At 37.9% G+C, this 11,616-nt stretch overlaps 1 protein-coding gene across 3 annotated transcripts in view; it reads right to left on the bottom strand.

The window, feature by feature from the left end:
- Nucleotides 1-821: 821 nt before the first annotated feature.
- Nucleotides 822-11,616, bottom strand: part of LOC115410706 (putative pre-mRNA-splicing factor ATP-dependent RNA helicase DHX32) — a 29,906-nt gene continuing 19,111 nt past the window's right edge. For all 3 annotated transcript variants that reach the window (XM_030122469.1, XM_030122470.1, XM_030122468.1), the window contains 5 exons: nt 4,285-4,476; nt 4,035-4,175; nt 2,961-3,151; nt 1,301-1,491; nt 822-1,183 (listed from right to left, as the gene is read on the bottom strand). In XM_030122469.1, coding sequence (XP_029978329.1) covers nt 997-1,183; nt 1,301-1,491; nt 2,961-3,151; nt 4,035-4,175; nt 4,285-4,476 — 902 coding nt within the window. In that variant the 3' untranslated portion in view covers nt 822-996. The remainder of the gene's footprint in view (nt 1,184-1,300; nt 1,492-2,960; nt 3,152-4,034; nt 4,176-4,284; nt 4,477-11,616) is intronic.

The raw sequence follows: 11,616 nt of genomic DNA, 5'->3' as shown, positions 1-11,616 counted from the left end.
TTTTTTTTTTTTTAATTCAAGATTTTTTTCGCTTAATTCAAGCAAAAAAAAAAATCTGAACAAGTGAAAATGATCTTGGTAAGATTTCTTGACATTAGATTTTCCAAATCTATTGTCTAAAATCAGTTCTTATATCTCACTGAAAAGTTACTCTTGAGGTGATTATGTCTGATTTTAAGTGTGATGAGATATTTGGACTAGAAATGAGAAAAATACACTTGGTAAGATTTAGATTTTTTCCGGTGTGCTCGGACATTTTATAGCAAGAGGAGGATAACTGTTGTCACGGCAACCGACGGGGAGGTAGATGAACACAGTACGGTTGAAATGTGGAATATCAGAGTATTTCAATGAGTGCTCTATAAAGGGTTAAACTCCAAAATCCTAAATAGATGTGAAGTTTGAAGGTGAGTTCATTTAAAGATTATTATAAAAACACATATTTTATGAAAAAATTACAAAATGAGGATGTTGCATTGCTATAAAACTAGGCAGCCAAGAAATTGTTCTATGACAATAAGACTTTTTAATAATTAAACTTTTTTTTTCCACAAAAAAACCCCAGATTTATCCAAAGTATCAAGAATCAGTGCAGTGTTATTGATTCAACTCCATGGGTTTTACTGGTGAATCGATGTTGTAGAAGATGACGGTGTTTCCCCGTTAACTACATCCAAATAGGTCATATCTGATGACCATGAAAAGACGACAAACTGTGTTTTACACCAAATATTTACATGTATTCATAGAATTAATGGGTCAACAGGTATTAAACAGTTTAGATCCGTAGTCGGTTTTGGTCGACGGTGGATGTTTGAGTCTTTATGGGTTAAAATAAAAGGTGGTAAATCACTTAAATGTTAAAAAATAGAGAAAAAATCATTTGGGAACTGCCACAAAAGCAGTACTGGGTCTTTCTGTGTTAAACTTCTTGACTTAGCTGTATCCAGAGCAGTGGAATAAATGACCCAGAGCCATGTGATGTAAATTCTTATCTCACTGAATCACACATCGGTCGTATGTTTGCGACTCCGTTGTGCAGTCGCTGTTGCTCGTCAGGGGTCTCTGTTTCCCGTCTTTACAGTTCCTGGATCCGTCTGGGTCCAGGATGTCTTGCAGTATGTCTTTGCTTTCACTAGAGGGCAGATTATAGAAGAAATACAGCGGTGCCATTTGGATGAACCTGAAATGACACACAGATTTAGAGATTATTTAGGAAAGGATTTACAGAAATGAAACAAAAAAACATGTTTATGTCGAGGCCTACATAATCCTGGGGGTGTTTTTATCCCAGACTTACACTTGAGGGGAGATTTCTGACACTGTCCTCATGTAGTTGTTGTCCGACAGGGTGTATTCATGGAATATGACCCACTCCGGTAGCCCCAGTTTCTGAGACTGGGCCCCGTAGCCGGACAGTGGGTGGACCTGAGCCATGTGTTTGTGGGTCAGAATGAAGTAGTTCCCAGATCCGTCCACATCTCGAGCAATCTGCACAAAGAAAAGGTACAACAGAGGGTATGAATTAAAGAATGAAATATGCCCAGGCCTTACATGGGCTTATAAGATACCAAAAATATAAACTAAAGACTTCTTCTCTCCTTCTTTAATATCTTATTCTTGCCCCGTTTTATGTATTTGGCTGAAGCTGTTCAATCTGTTCAATGTCTTCTTCTTCTTTTATTATTATTATTATTATTATTATTTTACTGGTCCAGCCCACTTGTGATCAAATTGGACTATATATGGACTAAAATGAGTTTGACCCCCCTTGTATAAATGTACATTAAAAAAAAAAATTATATATATATATATATATATATATATATATATATATATATATCAGTGGTGGCTGCTCATCTTTCAGACAGGGGAAGCTCATTGTCGGCTTACATAAAAAAAAAAAAAAGTCAAGTATTTAAACATACATTCGTCCCTCCGTTCCTTTTTAAGAAAATGGTCAGTGACCTTATCGTACCAAGTAAACAAGAAAACGTTGAAGTTATGTTAAATTGAAACAAGGAAGTCCAATGAGTGTGTTTTATTTACAGTGCAAGAAATGAGCAAGTAATTCGTAGTGGTTTCTCTGATTTCACAGCAGAATGTGCGACGGTATTAAACTGAACTGTGTCAGTGAAGGAGTAGATCTGAAAACAGCTGTCAATCAAATGGGATTCAGCCCTTTCGACTGATCCTCACAATCAGCACGTGGAAGCTTGGCGTCCAGCCCGGCCGAGCTCCGCCCACAGCTCCATTCACCCCCAGAGATGCCGGGCGTCCGGGGGCGGGACAACATCGTGGCATTTATCCAATTACCGTCCAGTTTTGAGGCAATGAAAAAAAACTGTTCCACTCAGTCCCATTGAAGTGCATGGACGCTGAGAGTGTACGGACAAATGCACTGAGCAGAGATGGAATGAGAAAACAGAGACACGGGAATGGAGAAGTGAACAACATGGAGTCTGTGATTTGTGATAAAGCTGATTCTGAACGAACTCATCTGTGAGATGAACGTGTTCTAACACATTTGTAGTCAATGAAATGTCAACACAACCGAACAGATTTACCTCCGCCAAGGAGGTTATGTTTTTGCCAGGGTTTGTTTGTCTGTTTGTTTGTCTGTCCGTTAGTGTGCAACATAACTCAAAAAGTTATGGACAGATTTTGATGAAATTTTCAGGGTTGTTGGAAATGGGATAAGGAAGAAATGATTAAATTTTGGTGGTGATCGGGGGTGGGGGGGGCCCACGGGGGGGCCCACTGATCAGCCTTGGCGGAGGTCTGCGCTCTCCGAGTGCTTCTAGTTAACCGTTTAATTTTCATAATTTTAGGGGAAGCCGAGCTTCCCTTGCAGTCTGAGAAATCGTCTCTGGTATATATATATATATTTGTGTAAAAGTACCTCATCATATACATTGAAAACTACAGTGTCTGAGTGGAGGCTTCGGTGAAACACGTACCTGCATGAAGAACCCGGCCAGCAGAGCTCTTTTAATGTTGTGGGCGTTGGTTTTGGTTCCAAACGAAGGCTGAGAGATGGGAAGTTCGATCCGGTTCAGGATGTCGGTTAATTCAGATCTAATGGCGTCGGCTCTCTTCAGGGCACCGTGGTCCAGGAAATAATCCTTACACCACTTTTCAACACACATACCTGGAAAGATCAACAATACCAATCATGTAGTTATTATCTGAAACTGTTTAACATGAGGCTTTACTTGGTTAAAACTGGTCAAATTTGACCATCTTTGTGTTGATTTGTTATTTCAGTGTGTTATGAATGATAGAGTGATATTAGACAAAGGAAAGGAAAGGAAAGGAAAGGAAAGGAAAGGAAAGGAAAGCTAACATAAGTTAAGTTAAGATAAGCTAAGCAAAGGAGAGGAAAGGAAAGCTAAAGTAAGCTAAGGAAAGGAGAGCTAAGGTAAGCTAACATAAGATAAATTAAGCCGAGGAAAGGGAAGAAAAGCTAAGGTAAGCTAAACTAAGGAAATTAGAGCTAAGGAAAGGAAAGCTAAGGTAAGCTAAACAAAGGAAATTAGAGCTAAGGAAAGGAAAGCTAAGGTAAGCTAAACAAAGGAAATTAGAGCTAAGGAAAGGAAAGCTAAGGTAAGCTAAACAAAGGAAATTAGAGCTAAGGAAAGGAAAGCTAAGGTAAGCTAAACTAAGGAAATTAGAGCTAAGGAAAGGAAAGCTAAGGTAAGCTAAACAAAGGAAATTAGAGCTAAGGTAAGCTAAGGAAAGGAAAGCTAAGGAAAGCTAAAGAGAGGAAAGCTAAGGTAAGCTAGGGAAAGGTAAGCTAACATAAGCTAAATTAAGCTGAGGAAAGGAAAGAAAAGCTAAGGAAAGGAAAGCTAAGGTAAGATAACAATCTAAATTAAGATGAGGAAAGGGAAGAAAAGCTAAAGAAAGGAAAGGAAAGCTGAGATAAGATAAGGTAAAGTAACAAAAGATAAGATAAGATAAGGGACATTTCTCAGTTGCCTGCAGTAAATACATATATAAAGTGTTGTCTGTCTGCCTGGCTCTGCTCTGACCTTGCTCTCTCTGGTTCTGTTTGAAGGTGTTGTAGATGCTGATCAGGGTGAAGTGGTCTCCTTCAGGGTGCTGGAACTTCCTGTGACAGTGGACGGCCTCGTGGGTCAAACCGGCGCTGGGCTCCAGGAAGCAGCTCGGTGCTAGAAGACGTCAAAGCGTCAGGAGGTCTGAGACAAACTGAACCTACTGGACCTTCTCCTGGTTCAGTCGTGTATGTTCACAGAAGGTCTGTGACGTCACTGCTCTCACCTGACAACATGGCTGCGATGGTCAACATCTCACTCACACAGTCGAACTCGCAGGACGCCAGCAGAGCTTTGGCCATCTGAGGGTCCAGGGGGAACTCGGATATGATGATCCCGATCTCGGACAGGTTACCGTCGTCGTCTAAAGCTGCGAGGTAGTCCAGCTCCTCCAAAGCCTGCATCAGACCCTCAGGATCTGCATCAAGGAGGAAGGGTCTCAGAACCAACATTCAAGGACTTTTTAGGCCTGTTTTGACAAGGGTTTAGTACCCCCCCCCCCCCTCCCAAACTTAATATTTATTTAATTTTGTTCATACAAATATACAAGAAATTTATTTACATTAACATATCCAATCAAACATCCCATATGGCACACATGAAAGAAAAAAAATAAAATAAAAAAAGGACATCTGCAAATTATTACTTATTTTATTACTTATTACTTATTTCTCTTTTTTTATATATCCATGACTATGATTTTAAATGTTCTTATTTTTCATGCTCTGACTGTAAACAATAATTTTCTACCACAACTAACCATCTGTTTTCTTCACATCTCACTGAGGAAGAAAAATCTCACATTAAACTTTAAGGAAATTTTAATGTTTTTATCTCAAAGAAAAGATGTGTCCCAATATTTTTGTCTATATAGTTTATAAACATCAATATTTCCTTAAGGTTTTAAAGTGAGATGTGAAGAAAGTAGATGGTTAGTTGTGGTAGAAAAGTATTATTTACAGTTAGAACATGAAAAATATTTTAGAAATTTAGAGGTAGAACATTTAAAATCACAGTCATGGATAAAAAAAAAAAGAAAACAACAAACTCAATGTTGAGAGAAATTAAATAAAAACCATCTCAGAGGCATAGAAGCAAATATAACATTTTAAACCAAACTAACAAATGTAATGATATTTATCCCAATATAAAACTATATTATAACATTTGTCATTATTGTTTTGTATCCGCAGACCCCTGTTAGAAAAGAAACACCGAAATTCAACATGTCCACATACTTCTGTCCATATAGTGTGCGCAGCATCCAGATTGTGTTTTATTCCATAAATTTAGAGGGCAATTATAGAAAAAATAGCCCATTATCAGGATGCAAACACAATTTTATCTCTCATAAATTACTCTAACCAGACATAGCATTAAAAATAAAATAAAATTTAAAAAAACAACAGAAAACCAAGTGTATTTTTAACTTTCCATAACTCTCATAACATTCATGGCACATTCTGCAGGTCTGGACTCTTATTACAGCCTTTTTTTTTTTTTTTTTTTTTTTTTTTTAGGCTACAGACTTCCACCTCATTGGACCAGTCTGTCATTTCCCAAACAAGACGAGCTGTACAATCTTTAATGAGCTGTCCTGGTTTTGCGGTCCTGTTAGGACGGGTCGGGCCCAGACAATAGTCCTTACATGGGCCCTGTCAGCTCGGCTCAAACATGGCTGACTGGACCCAAACAGCCACATGGAGCCAGGCCATTGGGTCGTCCTCTGGCCAAAACACCTCCCATGTACACCTCTGGGGTTTTCAGGAGAGAGAGAGTTCTGTCTGTGGGAACCTGAGAAGAATTCTGCTCTATTTGTTGTAAATACTGATGCAAAGCATTTGTATTTCAATATATTTTAATACTAATATATCAATATATTTTTTGAATATTGAAAAAATTTGTAAATATTCCAAAATGGATTAATGATACCCACGCTTAACCCTTACACCCCAAGCCTAAAATGAACCATCTAGACCAGGGGTGTCACACTCATTTTGGTTCAGGGGCCATATTTAGCCCAATTTGATCTCAAGCGGGCCACACCGGTAAAATAATGACTTAATAACCTATAAATAATGACAAATCCAAGTTTTTCTTTTTGTTTTAGTACAAAAAAAAATTAAATTATGAAAATATTTACATTTTACAAAAAAGATGTGAATAACCTGAAAAAACAGAAATTTCATTTGGAAAAATTAATGCAATTTTAACAATATTATACCTCGACTTATTATTTATACATGTACATTTATAAACAATGTTCCATAAACATTTGGTAACAGGCAGAATATTGTTAAAAGTTTGGAGTTTGGAACTAAAATTTGAAAAATTTGTACAATATTCCATCTCTTATAATTAACACAACTCCAGATCACAGTGGATCCATAAATGCACAAAACATTTAGTAACAGGCAGAATATTTTTAAAATTGCACATTTCGGGTTGTTCATCTTTGTTCTTATTCATGTATTTATTTGCATTTTATTGTCAAAGAATAGTTTTGTAAATGTAAATATTTTCACAGTGTAATATTATTTTCACTTAAATTTCTTCCATTTAATTTTTCACAAAGAAAATGTGTAGTTGTCATAATTTATGGGTTATTGTGTTGTTATTTTGACTGGAGATCACATTGGTCTGTATGTGGAACCTGAACCAAATGGATTTGGACAACCTGGACTGTTCAGGTTAATATTTGCACTTTCAACCTGCGGGCCGGAATGGAACCTTTGGCGGGCCAGATTTGGCCCCCGGGCCGCATGTTTGACACCTGTGATGTAGACTTTTATTTCTTATTTTGACTATTAAAAGGTTAGAAAATATGCTGTGAGTGGTGTCAAACATGCGGCCCGGGGTCCAAATCCGGCCCGCCAAAGGTTCCATTGTGGCACGCAAGATGAAAGAGTAAAAATGAACCTGAACAGTCCAGGTTGTCACAATCATTTTGGTTCAGGTTCCACATACAGACCAATGTGATCTCCAGTAAAAATAACAACACAATAACCCATAAATAATGACGACTACAAATGTTCTTTGTGAAAAATGATGTGGAAAAAATTTAAGTAAAAAACTAACATCACACTGTGAAACTATTTACATTTACAAAACTATTCTTTCACAATAAAATGCAAATTAAAGAAATAAAAACAAAGATGAACAACCCGAAATGTACAATTTTAACAATATTCTGTCTGTCACTAAATGTTTATGTAACATTGTGTGTAATGTACAGGGGTTGGACAAAATAATGGAAACACCTTCACCTCAAGATGATAATGCCCCAATCCATACAGCTAGAATTGTTAAAGAATGGCATGAGGAACATTCTAATGAAGTTGAGCATCTCGTATGGCCGGCACAGTCCCCAGACCCTCAACATTATTGAGCATTTATGGTCAGTTTTAGAGATTCACGTAAGACGTCGATTTCCACCGCCATCGTCTCTAAAAGAGTTGGAGGGTATTCTAACTGAAGAATGGCTTAAAATTCCTTTGGAAACAATTCACAAGTTGTATGAATCAATACCTCGGAGAATTGAGGCTGTAATTGCCGCAAAAGGCGGACCTACACCATATTAAATTATATTTTGTTGATTTTTTAAGGTGTTTCCATTATTTTGTCCAACCCCTGTACATGTAGAAATAACACTGGTCAACAACAAATTTATTGTTGAAGTTTTTTGAGCTGATTTAGGATAATTTTGGTGTGCCGAATCCAAAAATCACATTAATTTTGCTCAATCAGGTCAACTTTCTGAACTATGCTACATATTGGCTTTTTAACATTTTTGCTTACATTTATGGGCATTTTCACATCATATGATACAAAATTCTTTCATATTTCTTGCAATAAACGAGTTCTGAAGATTTTACTTTTGCCAATTTATGATTAATGTTTTTTTAATATTACAGGTGAATGAAATGGCTTCGACTAGAAGATCTTGCAAAAATAAGCCTGACGTATTCTGCTACATCTGCGGTGAATACACCATTGTACCTAACAGGAATCCTGTTAGAAAATGATTTTTTTTCTCTCAAACACCTATTTTGGGTGAGAACTATATAAAAAATCAACTGATAAAGTCACAAAAATGTCATCAATTTTGTGAGAAGATCAAATTTTTCAAAATCAAATTAGCAAAAAAACCTGACCTGATTGAGAAAATCAGATGTCATTTTTGGATTTAGCGGTGCAAAATGGTCCGAATTCAGCTGAAAAAACCTAGACAACTTGCAAAAAACATTTTTTTGTAACTGTTATGACCCTGGGTCATAATTTGTCTATTTATATGTATATGTATGTGTTTTCTGTTTAGTGTGTGTTTTCCCCCCCGTCCTGTAGGGTTGCTGTGCCCCTTTTGTTTCCGTTTGTTGCAGGTTGCTGATTGGTGGAGCATGATTGCCCAGCCCTTTAAAGATGGCCCTGGAGCTCCCATCCTTGCTCGCTCTTGCCTCCTGTCAGCTCCCAACCCTGTGTTCGTGTGTGTGACCGGTCAGTCTTCGTGCTCGTGGAAAACTCCGATTGTTGTATTTGTAAATAGTTTTTGTTAAATCGAACCTTTTCTGGTAGGGGGAGGTCGGCTCTTTTGTTTTCCCATTTTCTCCTGTTTTTGGTTAGATAGTTAGGTAAGTTTTCTGTATTTTATTTCTTGCATTTATTTTGGATTAGGAAAGTTAGTTTAAACTCTACAGATATTTTGTTTGTTGTTTTAGCCGCTCCCTCCCCTAACCCTTCCTTAGTTGTTAAAACAAAAGTAGTAATAATAAATATTGTGAATCTTAGTTTTTGACTGACGTGTGTGCTTGGGAGCTGGGAGGGGACAAAAGTTGAGCCTATTATGTTCGCCCTGGTGAACCCCTAGGCCGGGGCGTAACAGTAACCCAGTGTAATAAGTCGAGGTATAATTTTGTTAAAATTGCACTAATTTTTCACATGAAATTTCTATGTTTTCAAGTTTTTTCACACCTTTTTTGTAAAATGCAAATATTTTCCTAATTTAATTGGGGCTTTTTTGTACTAAAACAAAAAGAAAAACTTGGATTTGTCATTATTTATAAGTTATTAACTCTTTCGGTGCCAGACAGTTAAGGGGCTAATAAGCCTTAAAAGTGCCACAGAATTTGGCCGTTTTTCAGTATTTCGCGTCGTTTTTATAATCGAAGTCTGAATCGTCATCAGAACTCATTTTCTAGCAGATGGGACTGTTTTGACAGATTCGCTGTGTTTACGATATTACTACAAAATGGCCATTAATTTGCATATGATTTCATTCATAAATTCATTCATAAAATTTCCCAAGCGAAAACGAAACGCGAGCTCTTCCTTGGTCAAAAACCGCTCGGTAACATCCGACCGATTGCTACTTAGATTCAAAACGCACCGAACGCAGCCGATTCATATTGATCATAATTTGCATAATTTATTCGGTCGCGTGACCTCAAATTCCCGTCTGATTGGTCTCAAAAGGGGGACACAGAAGAACATCATCAAAATGTGAGGAAGAAATGGGGGTGGATGGTTTGTTTGTACACAAATATAGCGTGTTCTCCAAAGCCGATCTGATCGGCCTGTGGCACTTTAAAGGTTGTATTCGTAAAGCCGATTTAATCAGCCCATGGCATTGAAAGAGTTAAGTCATTATTTTACTGGTCTGGCCCGCTTGAGATCAAATTGGGCTAAATATGGCACCTGAACCAAAATGAGTTTGACACCCCTGACTTAGAACTTTCAAAATCTAGCACTTTTTCACAATTTAGGTCATGTTATAATTCTGCTAAAACAGCTTCTAGTACAGGCGTGAGTGAAATTACCAAAATGACCCAATAAAGCCGATAAAGTGCAGGTTTCAGAAAACTTTTGAATTTTCCCAATTATTCCCAACAATGAAAAAGTTACAGCCGTCCTATCTGCAAATGCACAGGGTGTGTCAGCGGTGACACATCAGGTTTTAAAGAGTTAACCCATTATCAGGCAAGTGACTATTTTTGGTAATTTCCACATACATTACAAGTCAGTGACATCAAACAGTTCCAGTGAGGGAACATCTCAGGTCCAATGTGGTCTCCAGGGTCTGTAAGGTCCACCTCTGCCTGAACAGTGAGTGGACCTGCTTTGTTCGGTACCATGAAGTAATGGTACTAATGTAAGGAATGATGTTCAAAGGGGTCATGTGGATGTGGACAGGGGTCTGGACCAGCACTGATGTTGGGACTAATGTTCTAAAAGCCACAGCACCGAACCTGGGGGGACAGAGCTTCTCCATCGCAGCTCCAACCCTCTGGGAACTCCCTCCAACCCTCTATCCGACACTGCTCCGACGCCACCACCTTCAATCCCTTTTAAAACTCATTTATTACAAATTGCTTTTAATGTTTATCTTAATATTTAATGTTTAAACGTTTATATTCGTAGACTTGCCTTTTGCACCTGTTTTTATCTGGTTTTAATATGTCTGTTTCTGTTTTATCTGCTGCATGTAAAGCGTCTTTGAGTTATTATGAAAAGCACTATACAAATAAAATGTATTATTATTATAATTCTTCTTATTATAATATTAATATTAATAATAAAATACATGTTCCTTCATCTTACCCGTGCTTTTCTTGTACAGGGTGAGTCAGAAAAAACGCTCTTTTCATTTAAAGAAATTGTACCACTGAAATGGAAATGCTTATTTTTCTTTGATCATCCAGTCATATTGATGTGGTTATTGAACATGTCTGGCGACTGAATCATTGATTTATGACATAGCATAACAGAGGGAATGTCCATTGTTTATTGTGCACCGAAATATCTGCCAACACAGTTTATGCCACCGTGAATGAAATTGAAATTGTCAACATTACAGCATGTTTACTCGCCATCAAAATGTTTTGTCTCAACGAAGTCGTCCGGCACGACCTTCAACCTGGCTACCATTCAGATTGATGCAAATCTGTGCTCGTTGTCGCATCTCTAACACAGCTCTTCTCGCCATTCGTGTTCGTCGTAGGGCTTGGATTTCAGCCGTGATGCGATTTCGGAGTTCCTGAAGAGTTTGTGGAACAGTCTGATACACACGGTTTTTAAGATACCCCCACAAGAAAAAATCAAGGGGGGTCAAGTCCGGGGATCTAGGTGGCCACTCTCTCTCCTGACCCAAACAGACAACTCGATGAGGAAATAATACCTGCAATCGCTGTGGTCTTGCCATGATGAAAACTCCCTGGGCACTTCATGTAGGCCTATGTCCTGAGTGTGAAAGCAAAGCCCCGACTCCTGTAATTGTTGTCAATTTCAAGTTTGTTCACTGTGGCATACATTGTGTTGGCAGGTATTTCAGTGCCCAATAAACAATGGACCTTCTCTCTCTTATGCAATGCAATAAATCTATGACTACATCACCAGACATGCTCAATAACCACATCAATATGACTGTATGGTCAAAAGAAAAATCAGTGTTTCCGTTTTAGCAGTACAATTTCTTTAAATGGAAAGAGCGTTTTTCTGACTCACCCTGTATTTTCACCCCACCTCCCAAAGGGGAGGCAAGGGGTATTGTTCATGGTTCAGTTTG

This window comes from Sphaeramia orbicularis, chromosome 19, assembly GCF_902148855.1.
Source record: "Sphaeramia orbicularis chromosome 19, fSphaOr1.1, whole genome shotgun sequence".
NCBI classification, from domain to species: Eukaryota; Metazoa; Chordata; class Actinopteri; order Kurtiformes; family Apogonidae; genus Sphaeramia; species Sphaeramia orbicularis.
This window is presented reverse-complemented; position numbering and strand designations above follow the sequence as displayed.